This window comes from Passer domesticus, chromosome 14, assembly GCF_036417665.1.
Source record: "Passer domesticus isolate bPasDom1 chromosome 14, bPasDom1.hap1, whole genome shotgun sequence".
Classification (NCBI taxonomy): Eukaryota; Metazoa; Chordata; class Aves; order Passeriformes; family Passeridae; genus Passer; species Passer domesticus.
Genome location: NC_087487.1, coordinates 11403411 through 11429667, shown reverse-complemented (window position 1 = coordinate 11429667; position 26257 = coordinate 11403411). Strand labels below are relative to the sequence as shown.

The following is a 26257-nucleotide window of genomic DNA, read 5'->3' as shown; positions in this document are numbered from 1 at the left end:
TCCCTACTGCTGCAGAATTCTTTCTGTAGCTCTGCCCATTAGAAACTTGCCTTGTATTGGGAATGCAGCAACAGCAATTCTAATTAATTACTTTGCACTTTGAACAGTAAATACAAATCTTATCAAGATGAACACAAGTTTGCTGCACGAAGGAAGAAACAGAAAATGTAGGAAAACAGACTTCTGTGCATTCTGTGAATTGAACAACTTCAATGTGCTGTTGAAGCATATTCATATATCTTTTTTGGGGACTTCAAAAGTACAGGTAGGCAAACCGTGTACTAACATGACTGCAATAAAAGCAATAAACTAGCTTGGAAAATGGAATACATCATAATGGCTTAACTTATAAAATACACTGCAGCTAATACTCTGGTTTCAAGTCATGCCTTCAACAACAAAAAAAATGTTGCTCAGAGAGCATAAAATGAAAAAAAACAAGATTTCTAATTGTCTGGTCTGAAAGGTAATTCCAGCCACAGAGCTCCTGCCTTGTGCAAGAGGAGGGATGTTCAGGCACAAGAGGACAGATGTTCAGCCAGTTCATGGCACTGTCCCACTTCCATAATACAAGGAGGTTGCAAACAAACGCTGTCACTTACCTGTGTGGTGGCCTGTGCTGGCCCCAGGGGACAGGGCTGCCCCAGGCAGGGTTTCCTTGCTGCAGGCCTGTCCCTGGCTGTGCAGGCTCCTGGCAGCAGGGCCAGGGTGCTGCCATTGGCCATGGCCTGGTGGCAGGACAGCTGTCGGTGCCGAAATCCACTGCCACAGGATGCAGAGCACTCGGACCATGGCCCAGCTACCCACCTACAGGATGCACAGACACATTTACAGCAATTAGTGCAGTCCTGCGGTAATGTGCAAAGAAAATGCAAAAGAACCTGTCCTTGTAAATTTTAGATGTGAGAATAGTTAGAATCAGCTTCTTCTTTGCTTGAGCAAGGTCTTAACGTGGTAAACTGATGAGAGCATATTTGCTAACAGAGTTAGCAAATGTTTGTTACCAGCAAACGTTTCTTACAATGTTTATTACCAGAATCTGTTACTAGGTGAGCCCTACAGACCCTGCTGGATGTGAAATTCCAGCAGGAAGGAGAGTGTACTTTTCCATTACTTATAAAATGGATGGTAACAATTTAGTTGGTACTAAAGTGACAGCTGCCATAACTCATCCAAATTTATTACATTGAGATCTCACCAGACGACTCATGCAGAACATTTTATTTATTGATTAGAAGTTGCAAATATTTAGTCAGTCTTGGCAGCTAGGAACAATACTGGGGAGACAGCAGGTGGTAATACAATCAAGTTGACTTGCTCTTTGCATAAATCCAGGCTAGAAATACAAAATGGACTTTATGTGTACCACAACAGTGATAACAGGAAAAAAATTCTATTTTCTTCAGCAATTATTTCATTCTCTTACACTCAAACAGTTTATATCCATTCAAGGAAGATTAATCTTTTACAGTCTGCACCCTTGTCTTCTTCTCCCTTTTAAAGCTGAAGTACTTTTGCAAACATTTGGTGCAGGGCATGCACAGCAAAGCACAAGTTAAGTAGATACTCAAGGCCTTATATTTGTTTAACTCTAGCTCTCCACTGTGAGAGAGAGAAGTGACTAAACACATGCAAAACTCTTTGAATAATTAAGGTCCTGTGCCACTGACCATACATCCAAAGCCTTTTTAATTCTATGGATGCTTTCTAAAGAGCTGCCTTGAGATGAGAAGATTGTGCAGAAATCAGTAAGTGGGAAAATGGAATGGACATTTTGCACTTCCCTCCCACGTCAGCAATCACAGGGAAGGAGAGAGGCTAAAGGCACCAAGAAACACACAGGGCTATTTTCCAGGCATCTGGGATGCTCTTCCTGTGTAGAAAGCGTGGAATATTCCATAAAAGAAAACCAATTAATATTTTAGCATACAAGTATGGCTCGAGGCAGAGTTAATTATGTTAGTATACACACAATTGCCTTCCACTGGTGATTGAATAAAGGCAAATTAAAAGCAGAACAAATCTAAGCATATAAAAAGACAATTCAGTTCCCATTCTCTTTAGCTATATGAAAGAAGCAGTTTGTTTATGTTGTGAATACGCCAAGGCCAGTGAAAATCAGATTATTTAGTCATGCCCTGGAATCCACTGAAAGGCATGACCTTGCTCAGAGGAGCCCCAGGACCTCTTGCACCCTCCTGTCATCTGCTCCAAATGCTGGAGCTTCAGAGGGAAACCTGCAAATGAAGCTGTGTTTCAAACTATTAGTTTGATTTCAGTATTTTTCTACTGGCAAAATGTTAGGTTTCTCTGGGCTGGCTGGAGTTCAGTATCACAATTTAAGATACTCTGTTTTTTGGCTGCTACTAATGAAATACAAACAACTTCTCCTGATACATATCTGTGGCTAGGTTTTCTGCATTTAGAACAGAATTTAGAACGTACTGGCAAGATCCACTCTCACAATGTCAGCTAAGGTCTTAGCACTTCCCTGCCAACATTTTTCAGTGAGGGACAGCTCTAAAGTGTGTGTATCCCTCACAGAGTTTTGCTGATGGTGATGGCCAATTCTTTAAAGCAATAAAAAGCACTTCTTTTGAGGATCCTGTGGCATTTCCATTGAAAACCTGGAGAAACACCCTGTTGAGCTGGAATGCTCAGTGCAGCTCAAATAGTCTAGAGGTATGGTTTTAGCCTTTGGAGTCAGATGTTGTGATACACCTGTCTGTGATATAAATATTTTCAACCCCATGATCCCCAGCTGATCCAGTGAGAAAGCTGGCAGGGAAGCACATTCAAGGAGCACTGTGGTGAGGGGCATTAGAGAGAATTGAGGCATTCCTCAGGAAACATCTTACTGCGAGTTCTGCTGGCACGAAGGAGAGCAGGTGCACACAGAGTTACCCAGGCCACTCTAAACACAACAAGCTTTCCCTCTGGGGTGGCACAGATTCCACAAAACTGCACAACCCAGAGTCTCAGAGATCTCCAGCTTAGCTTTGGAGGTGTGGTGTGGTAGCAGCAAGATTGATGCAGCAGCATGGACACACTCAGCTCTTATTTATTCAGCTGAATCAAGTGTTTCCCTACTTGCTTGTGATCCATTTCCAGATCTCTCATGCTTTAAGGCTCATGATGGAATAAACCCCACATTCCACACTCAGAGCATAAACACAGAAACAATTTCAGGAGGTGCTGAGTGCATTTTCATACACAAAGAGCTCATGGAAATGGAGCAGAAGGGAGTTTACCTCGGAGGGCAGTCCTCTCTGTTGCAGGGCTGGTAAACAATCCCTGGTTTTTGCAGCTCTCTGCATTGGGACTCATTTACTTTCTGTTTCTCTGTGTTCATGCACTGCAGGCTCCTGGAGCTGGTTCCTGAATGCCCACAGGTGGCAGAGCAAGGACTCCACTCTGCATATTCCCAGGTGTAACCTAAGAAATACAATTGGAAGCAGTGTGAGAGAGGCACTGTACATTGGAACTGTGTCACACTTTGATTGATTTGGCAGCACACTCTTAGGCTGGATAGACACCACATCCTCTGTACAAAATATTTCAGCACTGTGAAAAGGGACCATGGGCCAAAGTTGAATTTAGTTCTGCTCAGCTTCCCCTCAAGTTCAGCCCTTACCTATGAGCATGAAGCCCTGTAGAAGGCAAATGAGATCAGCACATGAAGGGCAGAACCTGGCTCACAGTAGGAACTGATGAGCTTCCTTTAAAACTTTCATAACATTTTTATACAATGAGCATTATAAAGAGGAAATTGTAAATCAGGCTCTCTAGGTTTCCTGCTGTTCTACAGCAAGTTTGTCCTGAACAAAACTCATCTTACTCCAGACACCTCACATAATTTTAGGATTTAAGAAAATCCTGTACTAAACTACAGAGAAGTATTTAATGTAAAAATAATTTGCCACTGAGGCATCTGGCAAGATGAAAAAGGAATTTGTTCTAAAGAGCGTTTTATATTAAAAACCGATCACCTCTAACAATTACTACCTTTATATTTAGTCAAAATTCCACACTTACCCCTTCCTCCACAATTTTTTTTGACACTTGGTAAAAGATGAAGTACTATGCAATGTTGACAGATTTTTATGTGATCACAGAAGGAGTCAGGTTTTTCTATAATAACCAAGAATAATTGATAGCTACCAGCTGTGTCCACAGACTCACTCTTGCAGCACATAATGAATTCTTTAACTTATTGTTTTTCAATGTTTCCTTATTACTTCTGGATTTCTTAAAATAATACAAAAGGGCCTTTTTCAAAGTAGAAATAGTTAAATTTACTGACTGCAGCTATGATTGAGAGACTGTATTGTTTGTTTAACTAGGATGACACTGCTCAGAAGTGCCCTCAAAATGCCTACTGTGCAAAAACCACCAAGGGGGTTTTACAGCCTCACAAACGCATGGGTATGGCAGTGATGAAACATTTACTTAAGTGTCAATCACAGCTAAAGCTCAGAACTAGAAAATTGAATCACCCCAAAATACTGCCCAACCTGACTGGAGAGGGCAACCAAAAGCCAGTCCAATCACTGGCAGAAATTCTAACTGCAATGAGATCTAGATTAGGAACTAGGGCTGGACCTAGTTGTTGAAAAATTCTATTAGGGTGTTTTCTGATTTACATTTGATTTTTAAAAATAAATATTTTGATCATATATGTGTCTCAGTAAGATTCCTTTGCAAATATAATTTCCTTCATAACCTCAGGCACTCCAGAACCCATGAACAGTCATTGAGAGCATCCTCATAGAGAGCACAGGGGATCTGATCCTACTGCTCGAGGCCATGGCACATCAGCCATAAGCCAAATCAAACTGATATGTGAAGTGATAAAACATATAGCAAAGCTTACAGTAGATTATGTTGAGGAATCTTACAAGACACTCTTGAGAATTGGACATGGAAATCTGTGAGCGTGCAGTGTGCTCTAGTATATTGATGTGATTTAGGGTGTCTGCAGTAAGATCACTGCCATATTAATTGTGATGATCCTGGAATATGTCAATTACATTAAAATTATTTTTATTATCATGAAAGTATTTCCAACGTTGACCTCAAAGTCAGTTTTGTTTCAGTTTGGTGGGCTACCATGGAGAAGTTTGTTGAAGGGGAAGTTGATAAAACCTGTCTGATTTAAAGCTGTTTAAGCAAAGACACATTCTCTCAGATTCTCAGACACACAGGCAAGCAGAAAGAACTCTCACAGGATATTTGGATACACATTAATTACCATACCCAACTCTGACTATGGGCATTGTCTACTGGCTTAAATAAGACCATTCCCATACATGAAGTAATGTATTGCTGAATTACTTTCAACAGAGAAAAGGAGGTTAATTATCAGGAAAGTCTTTACAGAGCAAAAGAAATTTTAAAATTCAAGAATTTGTCATATAATTTTCAACAAACCTTCCTTCTTGACATTTACCCAAACTGACATTAGTTTTGCACTAGCTGAAGTCCGACATTGGAATTGTCCAGCAAATTGACCAGAGTTGGTGTTCACCTCTAGGATACGACCCCCAACCAGGGTTCTGTATTCCAGGGTCTGAACTTCCTCAACTGGGCTGTCTCCAAAGAGCCACTGGACTGTATTCCTGTGACTGGGCAGCACTGGGCAACCTAAAAATCAACAGCATTTTAGCAAGTTTTTCTCAGCATATTGAAACATTTGTGAACAAGTATGTACAAATGAGTGATTCTGCATAAAGGACATTACCATTCTAAATAAAAACAAGAATATGCATAAATCCACTGAAGTCCAAGCTAGGGCCCTGACTGTCCCTTGAGGGGTATGAGCTCTGTAAGCCCATCTGTACTTACCACACTTCTCCATCATTTCCCTTTCAGTAGGTCCTTATAAACTTAACTTCTATAGGAACAAAATGTAAGGGGGGAGTAATGATTTAAAGGAACAAAAATTTCATCCCAGACTCTACAATATGCAAATAGGTCTGCAATTAAAGACCTTCTATCTGTTTGGGAAAGGAGTCATAAAAGCATTAAATGAAATTCCTGCATTTTCTCTCCACAGGGCACAGACAGGGATGGAAACAAAGGCATTCATTTAGACAGGAAAAAACCACAAAGAGAGCCCAGCTGAATCCCTTCCATTTTTTCAAGTGAAGCTCAAAGAGTAGTTGCATGGCTTTAGGGTCAAGGTGATTCACCTCACAATGTTTTAAGGAAAGGTAATTTTTGAAAGGCTGAATAAAAAAATATAATCTTAATCTAAGGCCTCCTCACTGGTAACTGAGAGCTGAGCTAGAGTTAAGAAATCCAGGTGGCCACCAAACCTGGACTCTTGGGAATTGCACCCACTTTTTTTCCATGAGGTCCCCTTTATTTTAATAAAATAAATAAATAATATTAATGAAAAAGCAGTAAAGATAACACACCTATTCTTAGTGGATCTCCAGGTGCCACAGTGACATTTGTACCAATCCCAGATGCCATCAGGACACGCTTCCTTCTGCTTCCCTTCAATAACTGAGTGTTATTCTCTGTAAGTCTTTGTTCTGTAACACAGTGCATAAAATATCTTCTGAGCAAGAATTAAATCATGATGCCAAAAATATTTCATACCAAAATACCCAGCATGCTAGTTATGAAGCAGAAAGATAATAGCAGTTTGGAATTCTTTAGGATCAACTTCATCTATGCAGTTAAATTATCAGCCTAAGAAATAAACTACATGTGTACAGGGAAACAAAAATTATTTATGTTTGTGCAAGTTTCTGAATAATTCAATAAATCCATACATTTATTGAATTTGTTAGAAAAACAAGCCTGTAACAGTGTAAAAACAAGACTTACAGGATGTATTTCCTGTTTTTCATTACAACATTATTTATTATTTCATTGTATGCAAAAATTGTAAGAAAAATAATTCTCTCAGGGGAATCTGGCCAATTCCTCTGTTCCATTAGGTAGAATTATGACAAAATGTTATAATAGAAAAAAGAACATCTTTTAAAATCTCATTATGCATAGAGATAGCATAATGAATGTAGAGTGAAATGCCCATCACTATAGCAACTCCTCCTTTTTCTCATATGCTGGCAGAATAACTGCTGAAAATGTGGGCAATCTGTCAGTAACACACAGTTCTTACCACTTAGTCAACATTTCTGTTTTAATGAATGTACATAACATCTACATCTCTCCTTCCAGAAGGGTTTAAATCTTTTGCTATATTCTAACTTCTCTGGGTCATTTTACATTGGCTCAACATTTTTCCTCATGTGTGATTTCTGTACAAAGTCTCCTGCCTGTCTGTAAACACCAGGACAAAAAAAGTCTCCACAAAACCACAGTGAGGACAGTTCCACAGGCTAAGGACTGGTTGCCTTGTCAGCCCTTAGGGAGTTTTATTGGAAAGGCTGCACAGATTTTGTGCTACTGCTGGACACCCCCTGATCAGGCAAGCAAGTCCTGTAGCCAAGCCAAAAATCTGATGGCATGTTTCAGACAACACTGAGCCACTGCAATCTGTAAGTCCTGACAGCAGAAGTCCTCCCAGTTCTCTGCAGTCTTGCACAGCCAAAAACTTGCAGAATTTGGCCCTCTCCTATCCACCCCAGATTTAGTTAAACAAATGTCACATGACCAGGAATTGAAACAAAATTTTGACTCTTGTGAGCAATATTCCAGTCACATCATTATATTAATATTCCTCTCTGGAACATCCAAAGTTTTGATGCACTCCAGGAAAACCGAAAGCAGGAAGGCATCTTCAGTCTACACTCACCCTCACATGGAGGCTCCTATTCTGTCTCTAGAACGTTCTCTCCAGACCCAAACATCCACAACCTGCCCTAGGAGCGTGCCCAAGGAAGGGATCTTGGTAGCAGGACTGGTACAGGGAGCTGTGCTGCACTTTGCACAGCAGAGGGGTGGGACAGCTCATCTCTAGAGCCAACTGACCCAATGACTGCAGTGATTTACAAGGCATGACTGCATTGTACAGAATTGCATTATTAATCTATTTACAATAGAGGTATTTACAGGGAGTTTTTTCTTTACATTTTCTGTCCTGGAAGCTCAGGGCTCATAATCAGATTTTTTTCTTTTCCACTCCCCTACATTTTATTAGCCTCTATAATTAAAAAAAAATAAACACCAAACCCCAAAACCAGCCTTTGCTTTCATTTTCCTGCATTTCCCTGAAGATTTTCTGAATACTCAAGCCCTCCCTGTGTCTCTAGTTAGAAGCAGTGGCTCACTGTAACATGACAGTGGATTTAGCTCCTAATGTGTCAGGTGGTTTAAGGCTGATTATTTGTCACCTGGAAGCAAGAAGATGGAACAACCTTGAGGTCACAAGTCAAACCATCTGTACCTAGATCCACATTACAGGAAACACAAAATACAGAACAGATCCAAGGGAGTCAGATGCAATCAAAAATTTCAAACTTCCAATAAATATGCCCCCAACTATTTTATGGTTAAACTTTGATTATAAATTGGCTGATTTTTGTTATCAGTAAGGAATTCTCATTTAGCACTTACCAGTTATGTGGAGAACTGATGCAGCCTCAGCTTTTCCGAGAGCATTAGCTGCTCTGCAAGTGTATGTTCCTGCATCTCGGTGGGAAACATTCCTCAGAAATAAAGAGCCATTCAAAACCAAGGAAGAATTGATTTGCAAAACATCCTTCTTCTTCAGCCATGTTACATTTGGTTTGGGAACACCTTTAAAATTAAAATAATTAAAACAATTATTGTGAGAGATAAGCCATAAAGTTTGTGTTGCTAACTGCTGCCATAGCATTCAAGGATCCTGAGTTGCTTTGTCATTTCACAGATTGTGAAAACCTAAATAACAGCACTGCAGTAAAACAAGAAGTTTTCACACTCACAAGAAACCAGCTCAGTTGTGAGCCCTATTAATAATTCAGCATCCCACTAAAAATAAAGCTCAAAGGTGAAATACTGCAAGCCCAGCTCAAGGACAGCTTTACAGACTGCTACCAGTCCTACAAAAGCAATGTGCTCACATATCTCACTGAAAGATGTGACACCACTAAACCCAGTCAGGACCAGCTGATGGAAAGATCTGCACAGTGCCTTCTCATTCAGCCTGCCTCCCACAAGGAAGGAAGGACAGAAGGGAGGAAGGAAAATTGAATTTTGTATCAAAAATTAAGAAAAAAATTGGGGTAACAATATTTGTCTTGAAGAAAAAAATAGATTGGAAAGTACATGTGGCAAATTTATTCCAAAACACTTGTGACAACTTCTCCAAGTTGTAGATGTGATCTGAACAGCTTGTAATGACAGAGGGTGAAGGGAAGGGAAGAGAAAGAGCTATTAATAATGAAAAGAGGGGTTCTCTTGTTAAGCAATCTCAGTTACTGTGGTACAGAAGCCAAAGGTCTATCATCATTGCTGCTATAGTGCTTGAACTCTGAGAGCCTCAGTTCTTGCAGATAACATGTCATTTTCAATTTCAATCAATACATTACTTTGAGTGCTTATTTTTAATGAAATTATTTTTCCACTGGCACACTACCAGTGGGAAGACTTCAACTGTTTTATTTTCCTCAAACACTCGCCTTAATAAAGAGATTTTGCAAGTTGGCAAATCAGGCACCTCATTGATGTGCTCTGGTTGAGCTGCTGCAGCAGAAATGCTCTTTCCAAGTTCCAAAATCCTGGGGAGGCCACTGGGTAAGTTGGCACATGTGGCACACTGAGCAGCCACAGACATGAACAAAAGTGTGGGGATGGCACAAGTCTCAGATGAAAAAAGTCCCTCACCTGAACCCTTTTTTTTCACTAAACAAATTGGTCAGTGCTCACTGAAGACTCCCCAGCTAGGTTCTGCTGCAGGAGCTGACCCGAATGTGGGACATTTGGAAGCTGCAGCCATGCTGAATGCTAATTCAGCCTCCTCTCCTCACAGATCATTGTGCAGTATTACTTTACAGATGATGTCTTCATGATGTGGAATGGCCTTTAGGAACAACTTTAACATTTCAATCACTGGCTTAGCACTTCCAATGCACACCTCAAGTTTTTCCTTTGCTGTAATAGGAACCAGACATATTTTTTGGAACCTGCAATTTCACTGAAGGAAAAAGCTCCCCCCGCCATTTTGTCTAGAAAGGCAGTGAAGAGAAACACTCTCTGGGTAATCACAGATTTTATTCTAGACAATTTAGCAGCTGTTCCATGCTTTTAAACTCATGCAGAATTGTGTTTTACTGAATAAAGCTGATTAAAACAAGATCTGCAGAGTGCACAGTGGTCAGAAAACCAGGTTGTCTTTCAAGTTGCTAGAAGAAGCTTTATGCCACTTTGAAAAATCCATCTGGAATTAGGATGAGGTCTTGCTTTAAGGGTCTTTTTTCCATTTTACCCAGATTTCTGGCTGAAGTGTATAATTCTCAGACATTTTTCCTTTACAGTGTACTTTCCACAGCCATTCAGGCATATATACTTACTCTGCAGATGGGCTGAGGAGGTGGTGTGAGGATCTGAGCTGTTTTACTCTAAGGCCTAGAGGTTTGCAGCCAGACTACCCCCACTGGCACCAAAACCCAGCAGGCCAGGCAGAGCCAAAAAGAAGCCAGAAGCAGCACAGCTGAGATGGGACTGAAGTAAAAAGGTTTAAAGTCAAATTCCTCAAAACACAAAAACGTTTGGAATGATTCAAATTTAAACTTTTAACCTGAGCCTCTATCAAACATCAGTGCAGTATCACCTCATGATAGTCCTCCCTCTGCTCTCATGACAGCATTCAGACATGTAGCTCATTCCTGGGATTTAACCAAAGTCAAATATTTTTCTTCCAAACGGTTTATATCCTAGAGCTGTCCCAGAAAAATTGCCATGTCTCTATTCTTCTATGTGTGCCTCGTTCAGAGACATGTAGAGCCTTTTAAAATGTGAACTGGAGTTCAGTTTGCAGAAGACATCTGCAGAATAGCTTTGCCACTCATTTTAAGTTCAAAACTGGGTATCTGTCACACACCTTAAACTCAAGTTATAGCAAATGATTCCTCTTTCTTTCTCCAAAGAGCTGTATTTGTTTCTCTTTAGGGAAAACAAGTGAGTAATACCACACACACAAGTAAATCAGGCCATTACTCAAGTGAATAATGTGAGCACACAAACATAAATTGTAGGTCTGAGGAGAAGTGCAGACAGAGCCCTGCACCACAGGCCAGCAGCCAGTCCAGCTGTCATGCACCAGGAATCCACCCAAGCCATCCTAGGGGTGCTGGCAGTAAGAGATAAAGAGTGTGTGAGGGGAATCCATGGAAAACAAGCAGTTAAATAGATCACTTTAAAAGCACCACTGCTGTTTTCCAGCAGCTGATGTTACATGGATACTCTCGGGGTGCACCCATTAAAGGGAGCTGTTTGAACTCAAAACAGCAGTGGGAATAATCACAACACCCCTGCAGTGTATTTTACCCCAAACTATCAAGGAGTAAGACTTTTATCTAGGAGTTAATTATTGTTATGTGAACTGTGTGCTGAGCTCCTCTGAGCTGGCCTCTTCACAATCATTTTGAGGACCCTTCAAGATTTTGCACTTCATGGTTCCATTTCTTTTCCCACCTCTGTATTACATGGAAACCAATTCACTATCTGAGAGTGAGACTGGGAAATACTGGACTATGTGCTTAAGAACAACTGGTATTTGTAATCAAGCTCCTTCTCTGACCTCTTCACTGGCTTTTGGTTAGGATGCCATTAACAGCATCAAGGCAAACGCTCAGACTGAGTTCTGAGCTAAGAGAAAAAAAAGATTGCTTTAGAGAGTTCAGGGACCTATTATAGACTGGAGTAGAGCATGAAGAGAGGAGAAAAGAAGAGAGGAGGACTCTGCAGCCAGGACACAGCCCTATGCCAGAAATCAGGGCCTCTTACCCTGCCTTTCAGGGGAACCCAAAACTGTGATAAAATGCTTTCAGAGTTGGGCATCCAGAGAGACACAGTAGAGAAACCACTCAGAAAAAAGGCTGATATCTCCTAATAGACACCCTAGAAACAGATTAAAGAAATAAAGCTGGAGGAAAAGATATCCCTATAGTCCAGCTCCTTCACATTCTTGGGCAAAGCAGTACAAGCATTTCAAGCTTTTCTGGACAGCTTCACTTTATCTGTATGTTCCTTTGGCCAGTGAAAAAATCCTTTTCTGCTGTACGTCTCATGAGAGAAAGAGTTCTTGTTTATATTTTCATTTCTGGAATTCCTATAAGGAGAAACTCCTGCTATTAGAGGACACTTAGGAAAACTAGTTTTAGGTGTGCATTTACTTTTTTGTTTAGGAGTACCTTGCATAAAACTCCATCTCATAGCCCATCACAACCCCAGCATGCAGTCAGCTTTAGCACATTTCAGGTGCAAAACCTTCATTGTTCAGATTTTCAGTGCTTCTTCTTTAGAAATTAAACTCCATTTTTACTGCTCCTGAGATAAGATTTCCCTTCCCTACTGGTGTGCAGCGTTGCACACTGAGCTGTCTCAGCTAGGAGCTCTTGGGAAAGAGCAGGCAAAGTACACAATTCCCACATTCATCTTGTAACAAGGCTCTTCCAGTTGCACTGTGAAAAGCACCAATTTTCCTACACAGAAACTGCAGGACAGAGTTCAAGCATACCATCAAAATCAAGAAAAAGTTCATTTTTTTTTCCTAGGCAAGTAGTTGAGGCCTAAAACCTTTGGGTAAAATGTCCTTTAGAAATCATATAAATAAAAACCTAAGAGTTCTAAGCAGTTTTCTCATCCAAGTAGAAATGAAACTAGCAAAAATAAGCCAAAACCAAGTTGCTTTTTTTTTTCCCTTCCCTTAAAGGGGCTGAAATTCTTCAGCTTTGGGACATATTTGTAGGACTTCATGGAGGACTTTGTCATGTGCACAAGGTTGAATTTTACTGCAGATGCTTGACTCTCACTCACTTAAAGACTGATTTACAGAGGGACTTTAAATAAACAAAAATAACTTCCACACTGTCTTCAGGAGCTTTTTTTCATTACAGAATCGTAGCAAGAACACTGACAAGCTGAATAGTTCCTGGTTTGATCCCCAGAGAGTACAAAAAGGGGAAGGAGGAAGAGGGAAGAGATGGCCTGTAGCCACCTTTATTTCCTTCCTACCCCATCTCCATGCAGATGCAGCTGAGGATGAGCCCAAAGACTCAACTCCCCCAAACTGCCAAAGGCTCAGAATTCCCGAGTGCAGTAAAGATCCCAGGGATTCAAATGGGAGAGCTATCACTGGATCCAGAGACTAGCAATTATATCCTACAGCTCCAAGTCAGGAAATCACTAAGGCATGAGACTAAATCCATCCCTATCAGGGAATACAATTAAACACATCCTTAAAATTCAGGATGGCTGTAATTGTCCTTCATGAACAAAGATGCATTCCTGAACTCAGGCCTTCTTAGTTTTAGAAAAACCTTGAAAATGCAAATCTTACTCTTGCAACGGATCTAAATCCTCTTAAAAAGTTCTTCTATAGACCTAAGTGGCTATAAAACTTTAAAATTAGTTTAATCTATTTTTCTGACCTCAAACACAGGTTATTTTCCACTAGCACTGGAGCAGCTCTACAATACTCAATGTTCCATGAAAAAAGTCATTTTCCACCATGAGTGGCCCTGGGACAGCAAATGTTATGGAAAAAAAACTCTATCTCCGGATGGGACTGCAAAACACGTGTTTAAAAAAAGAGAAAAAAAGGAATCTGCACTATAGGGTGCCCTTAAAATATTCAGTGTTCAAAAACAAATTTCCTCCAACCTTGAAAGCCCTGTGAAATATTACACACCATAAAAACCTTGGCCTACTAACTACCTGCTCTAAAACACTGGATACGTCTTCAGAAATTTCCCCCCCAGCTATGTAGAATCTCATAAAGTATTCTGAGTTTCCCATTCAAGAGCAAGGCAGAACTGTGCTGGCACAAAGCACATTTTGCTGCACTTCACTAGAACTTTACCTTATTTCAGAGGCTAAATTTGCATGTCTGCCTTTCAGAGGAAACAATTCTGGGTCAGCTATACCCACACAATGAATGTCACCTGATTATTATTTACCCACGAACACCTCCAGTGCACTGAGCATAACCTACACAGCAATTGCTTCCACTGCTACACCTTCGTATTTTCTCCAGCAGAATTCTCAAACTGCCTTTATATTCATCTGAATTATGCTTGGGCAATCAACTTCCAGTGAACCCTAAAAAGCCTAAACCTGCTGCTACTGAAATTACCTGTATGAATCTTGCCAGCTTCACCAGGAATAAACCAGCATGGGGCATTTTGGCACTCAGTGTTACCCCCAGCCTGCCCTCTGGCACTGCCCCTTCTCTGGCAATCTTTCAAAGCCTTACCCCTCCTGCTTCCTACCAGCCATGCAGCAGCCTCTCTTCCTAGGTGGTAGCAGCATCTGACAGGATTTAGGTATTCTTACCAACATCTGGTGACCTCCTTAGAGGGGTTCCCAAAGCAAGACCCCTTCCCACCCCACTCTTGCCATGGCTCTGTCAGGTTCTGTTTAGCTCTCTGGTTGTCAAAGAGAACTTAATCTTTTTTCCAGCTGCAGAAGTTTAAGGCTAATATTTTTCAAAATCAGGCATTTAAAATAAGGCAACTCTATTTAGCAACTAATGACTGCTAGAGTGAATTCTGCAGTGAACCCCCAACAAAGACTCGGTTGGTGTGCATTAGGACAATTCCACAATTCAGCACTGTTACAGAGACTGGTTTACCCAGCTGGTGTAATTATATAATTATACTTTCACTTCACTGAATAACAGTGCTGCATCACCAGGGATCACACTTTATCATCATTCAACATCATAGATACATACACATGGACTTCTAAATGGAAAATTAATAAAAATGTAATTTTATCAGAAATCAAAGCACTATACAAGAATTGCTACCCTTAGTTAGACCTGAAGTCCACTTAACTCTGCATTTTTTGTCCAACAATAGGCACCTGGGGATGTGTAGGCAGAGTACAAAAATCATGTCACTTATTGAACAACACTTACTCAACACACCCTCCAGAAGTAGCCCTTAGATCATGCCTGTTTCCTCTACTGCTCTTCTCTCTACCTCTTCCTGCTCTACTGCATCATTTTTAAGATGAGGTCAGCAAGCTGCAAACAGGATTCACCACAGCTTTAAAGAATGGCCCATTTATATTTTCTATTATTTCATCCATTCCTCTGCCATTAGTTTTGGTTTGGACAGCACCCAGCAGGCGTGCTGGTGTTCCATGGAGCTGAGAACCATCACTGCACAGACCTTTCTCTGACTGCCAGTCCTTCAGGGACAGCCACATGCACTTGTCTGCCTTCAAGGTTATTTGTTCTACATGTACATTTATTCTGCAAATATCAGCTTTCAACATCCTTTGAGCTCATCTAGGTTTTAAATGTTACTTGTGGGATCATCCCGCTGCAACTCTTTGCAGGGAGTTTTAGATACAGTAGCCTTTATAAATCTTTACTCTTCATAGTTTTAGTCAACTAACTGATCCTTCCGAGAACTTTTATAAAAATGTTGAGCATCAAAGATCCCAAAACAGCCTTTGGGGCACCCTACACTATTTTCACTGAAAATTTAACCACTTCTTCTTCTCAGTCATTTAAGCAGGTGCTAACCACTGAGGCAACCTCTTCCTTTTCATAATTAGAATTTGTTAAACTTGGCCTAGGCAACTTCTCAACAACTTTTTGCAGACTGAAGTAGGAAGTATTTGACAATTTACCTTCCTCTAACACAGTCCACCTTAACCCTTCCTGAACTAGAAATTTAAAGGAAAAATCTTTTCAAATTATCAAAGCTCTGAGAGGGGAAAAAAAACTGCTGAAAACAATTTCAATTTATGGATTTCCCCCACCTCCCTGAGGCTCTATCTGCCTCAGAAAGTAGTGGAAGGCCTCAGGAATGTGTTCCTTGGTACCTACCAGGAATAGAGACCTGGTAGGTACCAAGGTCCCAAAAGACACCCAGGGTGTGTTTGGATGAGGGTTGCTTTGGACTATGAAGTCAACCTTGCCTGGACCCTCAGCCCATAATACTGGCAAAGTATCAGGTACAGTCCCCAGGCACACCCTTCAGTTTAGTTATATCCAAAGGGATTCAGTTTTCAGGTTCCCAGACTGTTACCAGACACAAAGGAAAACACAATTAAGCTTTTGAACATCTTTCAGTCCTTCCTGCTTAAGCCTGATCCCAACAAAAACTCCAATGAAGAAACACTTACTGTAAAAAGCATAAGAGCAAAAGATTTTCCTTCTATTGTACTAATTATAAATACTGTCATTCCTTTGTCATAAAATAAATCTGTACACACTTCTTTAACTTTTGAAATCTATTATTGATATCCTCTAGAACATACAGAAAAACCTAAAATAAATGAGGAGCCAAAATTCTATGTATTAAACTTCTATATTTCTTCACTGATGTCTTCTAAAGGGGTTAAGCATAGAAGACAAAGAACAGCATCACAGTTACATTTGGAATAGTGTGGGTAAATGAAGCAACAGATGGAAAATCAAAATCTTGATTTTTCTGGACCTGTTTCAAGTTCCAACACTGACAGCAAGTACTTGGTCCACCTTTGTGAAAATTCTGTGCAAAAAGATACAACAGGCTTTGTGTGTTTCTCACAATTTTTTATCAGTATGTTATTATTAGAGAGCCAAAATGTATTCATAGGAATGCAGCATTTGGATGAAGGTGCAGATTCTGCTTTTCAAGGCCTGTGTGCCAAGATATTTCAGAGCTGCAAAGAGAAGTGTAAACAACCCCAGCTCAGTGTGTGTCACTTCCCTGCTCTCACCAGCAAGTGGCAGACAACGCACATTTTATTCGTCTTTCCACTCTTCCTTCTATTCTACTTCAACTTAGAACTTTCAAAGTTTTTGTAATAAATGGAGTCTGACAGTTTTAGTTTATTTTAGCAATAATCACAAGAAGTTTTTTTTCTGCAAATGCAATAAATGTTATCCAAGAGCAATTTGGAGCAATCAGTATTGATATTTATACCATGTGTGTTGATTGAAAAGCTCTTGGCTGTAAGAATGGAATATGAATCTACTCAGAATGTATGAATATCTTCTAACATATGCTCGTGTGGGAGCTATAAAAGTGAGTTTATTATAATTAGTGGAAAAATAGTCTTGTTATAAACTAAAAAGAGAAAAGAGAAACCATCAGTTTGTACAGTTCAGCTAACTTTTCTTATTCTGTTCTTTGATGCTCTTCTGTTCACTAGAACACACTGGTCTTCAGAAATTCAAAGAGCTTTTTCCAATCTCAATATGATTTTTGGAGTGTGAGAGAAAGGATTTCAAAAGGATGAAAGAACCAAATTAGCAACAACGATAAAGGAAAAAATACTTGTACCCAAATGGCCAATACTGCATAAAAGATTAAAGTTTATATCTTCAATAGGTCAGTTTCTTTGTAGAAGAAACTATGGATTGAAAAACTCTTAAAATGTCCTTTAGGTTGTTCATTCTACAGAAAAAAACCCCTCAGAGGTCACTGCAGCCAAGAAATTTAAAAGTAATAATTCTACTACTGACAGGGCACTAATAATCTCATGCACACAGACACTTTATTCATTAGATGGTTCTTCTTGTGGAGAACTATTTTGGGGGCTAGCGGGAGTCCCAAAGACCAGATGTGACAGCAGTGAGAAATCTGCATGAGTAACGTCTGTGTGAAAGATGTCCACAGAATGTCTGTGTGATCCTGAATAAACTCCTGGCAGAACACGGAGAACACAAAGGCTCATCCTGTGATGTTTCACTCAGTTTCACTCCCAGGGCAAACCCATCCTCTGCAGAGCAGGCAGGAGGAAGGGCAGCGAGGAAGAGGTGCTGCAGGTCCAGCCAAGGTGTCCCTGACTCTACAAGAAGGATTCTCTTATCATTGCTCTTGCAGGTCTGATCATTCACATCATCTTTTATCAGCATTCACAATGAAGTTCTCATCCTCCTACACTGCAAATGGACACATTTTTTGGGTCCCACCCATCAGACAAACATATCAGCATAAGGTGCTATTAAATTCAATCTTCTGAAGTCAGTGGTTTATTACTTTCCATTAAGGAAAGAAGAACAGGAAAACTCTGCTTACATCATTGCAAAAGTTTTTCTGCTTCTAGACTTAGTGACATTTTAAGACATGCAAGCTCTATTTTATTCACAAACAGTAATACTTACTTCCTTGGCAGTGACAGGAAATAAAGCAATTAGATAAATCATTTTCTAAGTCAACACTGGTGTCTCAGCATAACTAAAGTTTGGCTCACCAATATATACAATTCTAAAGCATTTGGAAATCTACAGTCCCATGTGAAAATATTAATTTATATTTAAATTGCTAACTGCTTACCCATCCTAACAATATTAATATTAACAGTGTGACATGAACTCTCTGATGAATTTGAGATGTAGGTCAGTAATACATAGAGTTGCCAAAGTATAGTTGGAAAATATTACTTCATCAAAGAATTAGCCTTGGTACAACGGTGAATAGCAGAGCCACATGTCCTAATATATGTCAGCCTGGCGCCACTATTGTATGCAGAGCTATTTGCATATATATATTTCTATCACTACCCTGCTTCAGTATCAACACCCTCTGATATGCATTTCCCAGCACATAAATGTGAGCAGCACACTGGCTGCTCTGAGGTCGTTCTTTGCACTCACTTGCAACGCTCGTGGTTATTTGCACTTTCACACATCATCTTCACAAAAAGCTGAGCTCAGCTTATTAAATGTTTGACAGAATATTGCTGCTGTGACTGAAATATTACACTTTAAACCTCACAGATAGCAATGGTAAGATTAAAAAGAAAATAGGTACCTTTCCAGCAAAGGGTTAGAAAGTAAAATGCAGCAGTGAACTGCTTAATGCTTGTTAATTCTGATTGATATTATTCTTCCTCCACAGATGTTGAGCTAGAAAATATCTGTATTCTCTCATAGCTCGGCACTTTCCTTTGTTTCCTCACTGCAGCTGCAGACTGATGGATCTAAAAGGTGAGTTTACTTCACCAGCAGGTTTAAAGTTCTATTAGGCTACGGCTGGAGATTTCATTTTCAGTTTTAACAATAGTCTAGACAGATGTGCATCTCCAACAGGGATAAGGAAAGTTCTTTGATGAGCAAGTCAGCTGGCCATGCTCTATTGCAGCAAAATAGCCCCATATCCTGGTGGGCTTTAAGCTCTGTAGCAGCCCTAGACCACTTCTTGGAAAGAAAGCCCAAGATTTTTAGGGAAACCCTGAACATACAGATGTGTATGTAAATTGAAGTGACAGGAGAAAATAAATAAGATTGGTGTAGGTGACATGCCTAAAAAAAACCACTAATGATCAATGGTCTTCAGCCTTCACTGAAGGTAATTTATTTCAAGATAAAAGGTAAATTCCTGATTCCAACATTACAAGAAACACCAGTGCAGTTCTGACTTACCTTTCACTGGACATTCAATCAAAATATTTGCTCCGATTCTTGCCACGATTGTACCTCCAACAACTGTTGAGAAACTGCTGGCTTCCAGATTTGTCATATTTAACACAGAGGACAAGATGACAGGCACCTCTTTGAAATGAAAAGGATATTAAAGCTTTATTTAACTTTTAAACATAGACCTTGTATTTAAATTAATCATGTTTGGAACAGAATTCAGTCTGCAAAGCAGCAGCCAGAAAAGACAGGTGCAACAGATACAGGCAGACTGAGTTCACACCTGCTGTGGTTTTAGAGCAACAAGACCATCTTACTGCTGCCTATTAAATCAGGCAGACTTTCATGGGCTGCCAATAAAAGAAACTAGTTCAATTGCAGTGAGTATGGGTGTTTATATGCATATATTTATACACACATATATGTCTATGTCTATGTGCATATATGTGTGTGTGTGTAAAAGCCTGGTTTTGTGGAATGCCACTGTTTTACCTGCACGCAACAGCAGTGATGTTTCCATGTCAAAACCAGAGTCATTAACAACCAGGCATCCATAGGTACCAAGATCCCTTTGAGTAGGATTCCGAATCTGCACTTTTCCAGTGGTGTCCAGGATCACCCTGCACAATAACCAAGGAAACACAAGGGTTACTCCCCTGGGACAAACCCAGCTGAATCCCCTTGCAAGAGCTGCAGCAAAGCTCCTTTTTAGGAGTTTGCAGATGCAGAGCAGCACAGGCAGTCACAGCTCTGCCTCGTCTCTGGTGGCAGAAGGGGAGAGCTCAGGGATACACACAGGGAGGATTGTTCAGATCTTCTCCTGCAGGGCTGTGTCCTACTTGCAGCCCTTTGAAGGGCAGTGCATTTGCTACCACAAACCAGGATCCCCTGGGCACAAAAGTGTGAATAAATCAGAATACCACAATTAAAAGTATTAGGCTTGGCAAGAAATTGATCTCTCCAGAGCAAGCTTGGTTTTCAGCAGGATTGGGGAATTCACAAATCTATGGCCTGATCTGACTTTCAAATTACTATGGGGCTGGGGTTGTTGGGGCTTTTTAAAAATATCATCATTGAAGTTAAGTCTTCCACCAAAACCTCAGAGGTGTCTTGAGTACTTTGCCTGTCCTCTGAGGAGGATCACAGCTTGGGGAAGAGGATGAAAATAACAAATTTTCTCTTCTGTTACATTTCTCAGCACTAAGTTACATGACTTGCTGTACACTCAGCACATCCCAAAAACCTGCAGCTGGTGTTTTCCCACACTAAGTACATTTACATAATAGATTAACAAAAAATAATATAAAAAATGCCCGTGTCTCATCAAAACAAGCCACCTCATGCATGACTCTAGTACATCCTTCTTTACAAACCTGACCCATAAAGACCACTCACCTCCTCACACTCTTTCAGATGCAATGCTATTAACATCACTTTTGGGTCCACATACATATATGTAGGATTGTGCATAAGAAACCTTACTGGGGAAAAAATTAGGAAATAAAACCTACTTTGCTAATATATGCCTGAAGTGCAAGAAGATCAGTCTGGGCTAAAATTAGGAAGCAAACATACTCGTGAATAAACAAAACACCATAATGTCCACAAAAACTGAAGTATAACTTGCTACAAATTAATGGAAAATTATGCACATTTCACAAAATAAACATAACTGGTGGGAGCTACATGATTCCAAAAACATTTTCATTTTTTGAAATGGCTTAGTTTGGGTGTCTTTGCTTTAATTGATAGCCCTGCTGAAGTATATTTTTCTTGGCAGTGCATTTAATCAGTTAAATATGTTGAGAAATATCCAAGAGTGTCTTTATCATTTCAGAACCAGTTTTTTCATTACTCAAGAGCTAGCTATAATTCCAAGAGGCTCACACACAAAGTTAATGTTAATATTACCAGGTGAGCTTCTAATTTATCAGCACTGAAGTAGAAGTATTTGCTCAGTCTTGAGCAAATATCTGATTGTAACAGCTTGCTGTACTCATTTGTCAGCTCTCAAATGTGATGGTAATACAGGTTCTTTATTATTCTGAATTTCACTGTCCTCAACAGAAATATTTTGAAGTATTGAAAAACATCCATAAAAGCTCATATTTTTCTTTTTCAACTGAAGTTATGCAGCTCCAGTAATACTTAAATAGTGTGTTGAAGAATGGTTTGGGTACCATTTACATTTTCCCTTCTTAAAATGAGTAAGAGCTAAGACTTCTTTTCATCTATACCATGGCAGATGTTTTTAATGTGTTCCCACTTTATTTAGTATCTGAATGAATCCAATAGCCTCTCTAATTTGAGGGTAAATCTGCTCTTTTTCTGACACAGCTGAAATGATTAAAGCAGAACAAAAAATACAGCCAGGACATCCAAAACACTTCACCTTATAAAAATAGTAAATCTTCCTACGTAGTATCCTGGAAATGGCCAAACACTTGGATGTCAGTGAAGCCAAACAACGTGACAGACACTTGAAAGAATAAAAATAAATAAGTTAACTAGAAAGATGGAAGGCCCAGTGGCCATGCTTATCTCATTTTTACAACAGTATGCTCTAATATGGCACAGCAGGGTGGATTTTTTCCGTCGACAGCGACACAGTAAGTCATTCAAAAGTAAAAGAGAAGCTATTTACTTACTTTGCAGAGGCTTTTAATGTCTCGCCATCTTTTGTCCAAGTATATTTCACTTCACTCATACCAGCTGTTTCACACAGTAGATTGACAACATGAGTATTCTTGGTCAGAAAAACTGTATTTCCAATTCGTACAGTTACTGTTTTGTTGAAGGAAACTTGAGGAATTTCCTTTTGCCTCATAATAACTGGAACCTTCTGGTCAAACATTAACTTATCGACCGTTTTTGTGCTGAAGCGTTCGGATTCGTTTGGTGATTTGCTTGGGAGTTTCGAGGAAACTTTCTCATCCTGGGCCCCCTTCCACTTTTCAGCAGCTGGCTGTGGATGCCTGGATAATTCAGCAATCAGCTGGTAGATGAGCTGGGATGCCAGGTCATCGCTGACTTCTCCAGTTTCAATGAGCTGGCTCATGTTGCTCATGAGCTCCTCAAACTGAGCGGTGTCCATGCTGTAGGCACCCTGGAGAACTGCAGCCTCCAGGCGCTTGTTCCTGAACTCTCGAGAGCTGAAGTCTTCTGCTGAATTGCTCCCGAAGCTCCCAAGGCTCCGCAGGAACGGCTGATCGCTGACTTGCCTGTCACCCAGGTAGAGCTCGTTCTTCTTGCTCCACATTTGCCACATTTTGCTCATCTTGTGCCACTTGGCCCCGAGGCTGTTGGCCTCGTTGTGATCTGGGTCTCTGGTCTGGCTGGGCTGCTTTGGAGGGGGCAGGGGCTCGATGAGCCTGTTGTCAGTCCCGATGAGCTTGAGCACAAAGGTTTCATGTGCGGAGCCTGCAATGCACCGGTACACGCCGATATCCGCAGCTTCCAGACAGTGGATTTTCAGCGAGCCTGACTTAGTGATGCCAAGCCTTTTGGAGTTTTGTAAGTGCTGTCCATCTTTCTCCCAGCGGATAAGGGACTTCTGGAACCTTCGCACGGGGCACTTAATTACCACAGATGTTTTTGGGAGTAAGTAGGCTCGGCTTCCTATGGTAAAATTAATGCGCTTCTCTGGCCGTGTCTGAATATAAACTCGGTGAATGCTGACAATCTGAGGTCCGTGGGCAGAAAACTTTGCTGGAAGCTTGGGCTTGATCTCTGCAAGAAAACAATGTGTTGAAAAGCATCTAGTCATTGGCAGTCATGCTTACAAAATCTGTTTTTCACAGAATGCTTGAAAGAGCTTTCCCTGACTTTGTTCAAGTCAGACCGCAACACACAGAGCTTTTATCTGAGTCACAAAAATGCAGAAATATGAACAACATGAAACCATAACATTCCCTTGCTTTGGCCAAGAATTCTATTGCTTCTTACCCAAATCTAACAATGACAGGATATAGGCAACATATACCCATATGAAGGACATAGATAGTGCACACATATATGAAAGTATATGTACATATACTATATATTACATATTATATATGTTCATATTCCAGTTATATTTCCTACTGCTGCCTCAGAAAGGCTAGGCATGATGGAAATGAAAAAAAATGAATTAAAAAAATGTGAACACATTATCACTTTCCCCACATTTGAGCACTGTTGAGTGCAGAATGGCCTAAATAAAACAAAATCTATCCAAAATGTAAGGCTCCCCTTGACTCTTATTTAAAATGTTGGCTGGCTGTGCTGGTTGCCTGAGTCAAGCCAAACTGATAGCAGTGCAGGAGGTGAAAGAAACAGTCAGTGAAGACACAGCACATGCAACAGGCAAAGCCACCCTGTAATCACAGGCTGAGGGTAATTCATTAGGGTTGAAAGATAACTTGCTGACAGTGCTGTGCCAAGAAAGTAGGGAGGGAAGCGAGGAAAGAGAGAAATAAGGCCGAATTTTGAAAGGCTGAATAGAGTGATCAGATGAATTACAAAAGCAGGCAATAACAGCATAAAGCTTCATGCAGGCTGGGTATAGAGACAGTGGGTATTACAAAGCTCCTCCTGCACTAAACTGCAGGCACCTGGATGCTGAGGTTTCTAGGGATCTGCCTGGATGAGGATGCTGGAATGTTTCCAGGGATCTGCCAGGATTAGCACCACCACGGGCAGGCTTTCCCAGCAGAGCTGGGAGGCACAGGGCACTGCAGTGCTTGGGGTGCTGCTGTGCTGGCTCACGGCTGGCAGCAGCGTGCCCGCTGTGGTCAGCAGAGCCTGCCTGGCTGAGAGCACTGAGCAGGGAGGGACAAAGCCCTGCAGGGCAGGGGCACACACCCCGAGCCAGGCCAGGCCGGGTGGAATCTGACATGGGAAGAGTCGGGAAACAATGATGCTGCTGGTAGAAAACAGCCCCGTTGTGTTTGGTGACCTGGTGCAATGGTATGTGACAGAGACAAAACTCAGAGCCCGCAGAAGGAACTGATGGGTCAGGAAATGGACACAGGCATCACAGCACTTCTCAGCTCGCCTGAATCTGAAATCAGTACTGCTTTTCCACTTGGGAGGTACTCAAGTAAAGAGACAACTACAGGGATGGCACAGAAATGATACCCAAAAGCTGCATATGCATGTGCTCCAAATATGCTGTGAAGAAATAGGTGAAAAGCTAAATGCTTCAGGCATTCAATAAGTGTGTACACTATAGGAACTACACCCTGGAGTGCGTTCTTATGCTTATAAAACAAAATGGTTATTTTCAATGTTTTGGGTAATGAGTTCAGACCTGTGGGGATATCATGGTTTCATAATTACACAGTTTTTAAATCGGCATTTGTTATCCAGACACAAGGTTCCCTCAACCATTTCACATGGTACAACAATTACATTGTTTTAGGCACTCAGTTTACTAAAATTATTAAAGTAGCGTCCTGTTTTTAATAAGTTATTGGGCCCCAAATATTTATTTTCAGGGAAGCGTTCCAGTATTAAATCTTCTATTTCCAAAATCCAACTTACAGACACAGTAAGTGTAACTTTAAACACACAAATTAAAATACTTCAGGCTGTGGTCTGTTTACACTAGTTATTCCAGCTTAGAATTAAACCCAGTGCATACTTACAAATATGTTAACAAGTCTCATCCATTCCATTTCTTTAAAAAAGACAGACCACTAACTCTCATTAGCAGCTCAACACTGAAGGATGTGTGTATTTTTACTGGTGACTGGTGAGCAAGGCTGAGAGTGAAACAAAGTTCAGAGTTGTGGATGGCAGGCCATATAAATATATAAGGTCATATGAATGTATAAGGCCACATAACTTTGCATTCTCTAGGTCCTTACTGTCATTCAATCTTGCAGCTGCTGAGGTAATGGACTGTTTGGGAGGGTAAAGGCAAATCTTAAGGAATATGTGCTGGAGCCTTTGGACCTCATTATCACCTGATACAAATCCATCTGCATCTGTGACCTGTAATGGTCCTGAGCAGCTTCAGCTGGGTTTCAGATCCTGGTGACCTCAGGGCTAGACTGGTGTTATTTCCTATTTCACAGAGCCTGGAGTCAGGAATGTTTCTACTTAATAAGCACTCCTAAGTCAGAAAACAGCTACAATTACCAGTCACAGGGTAAAAGATTAAGTCTAAAATGACTCAGCATTGTCATGAGACAGTAAAAAAGGCACTCCTGTGAGTCACAGAAGCATGATCTTGAGGAGGGAGATTTAGACACTGCTCTCCAAGGCAAGAAGCCCCAACAGCACTCACACCACACTGCTCCTCACCCATCCACACCACTCCTTGTCCTACAGAGGAGATGTAGACGCAGAGGAGATGCCTCCTTGCGTTTTCCTGGGAATCCAAAGCCTGCTGCTGTCCCAGCCCTGGCTCCTTCTGCAAGACCCAAGCAGGAGCTGCAGGTGTGGAGCAGCCTCACACCTTCCCCTGCCCTCCTGCTGCACTGTCAGAGAATCACCAGGCAGATCTGAGCTGCAAAGGCTTCCATGCTCCACAGGGGGGTGGAAATGGAGGGAGAGGACAGTGATTCTCTCCATGGCTTTGATCTGCACCCATTCTGGCTGATTTTGCTCTCTCTGCAGCCCTGTGTGCTGCTCTCTAGGCACTGTGCTGGAAGCTGACACAGTAACATTAATATCAGTCTGAACTAAGCAATTTGCAAACCAGCTCCACTGCCATTCAACTATCCACAATTAATTAAATTCAGATAGATATGCAACTCAAAATATTTTATTAAACCTTATGCCAAGGAC

General features: G+C 40.8%; 1 protein-coding gene across 7 annotated transcripts in view; it reads right to left on the bottom strand.

Moving 5' to 3' along the window:
• Positions 1–26257, bottom strand: part of ADAMTSL3 (ADAMTS like 3) — a 173181-nt gene that overhangs the window by 3534 nt on the left and 143390 nt on the right. For all 7 annotated transcript variants that reach the window (XM_064389066.1, XM_064389073.1, XM_064389068.1 and 4 more), the window contains 8 exons: positions 22132–23212; positions 19976–20103; positions 19490–19618; positions 8533–8715; positions 6420–6539; positions 5431–5643; positions 3252–3435; positions 603–807 (listed from right to left, as the gene is read on the bottom strand). In XM_064389066.1, the coding sequence (XP_064245136.1) occupies positions 603–807; positions 3252–3435; positions 5431–5643; positions 6420–6539; positions 8533–8715; positions 19490–19618; positions 19976–20103; positions 22132–23212 (2243 nt within the window). The remainder of the gene's footprint in view (positions 1–602; positions 808–3251; positions 3436–5430; positions 5644–6419; positions 6540–8532; positions 8716–19489; positions 19619–19975; positions 20104–22131; positions 23213–26257) is intronic.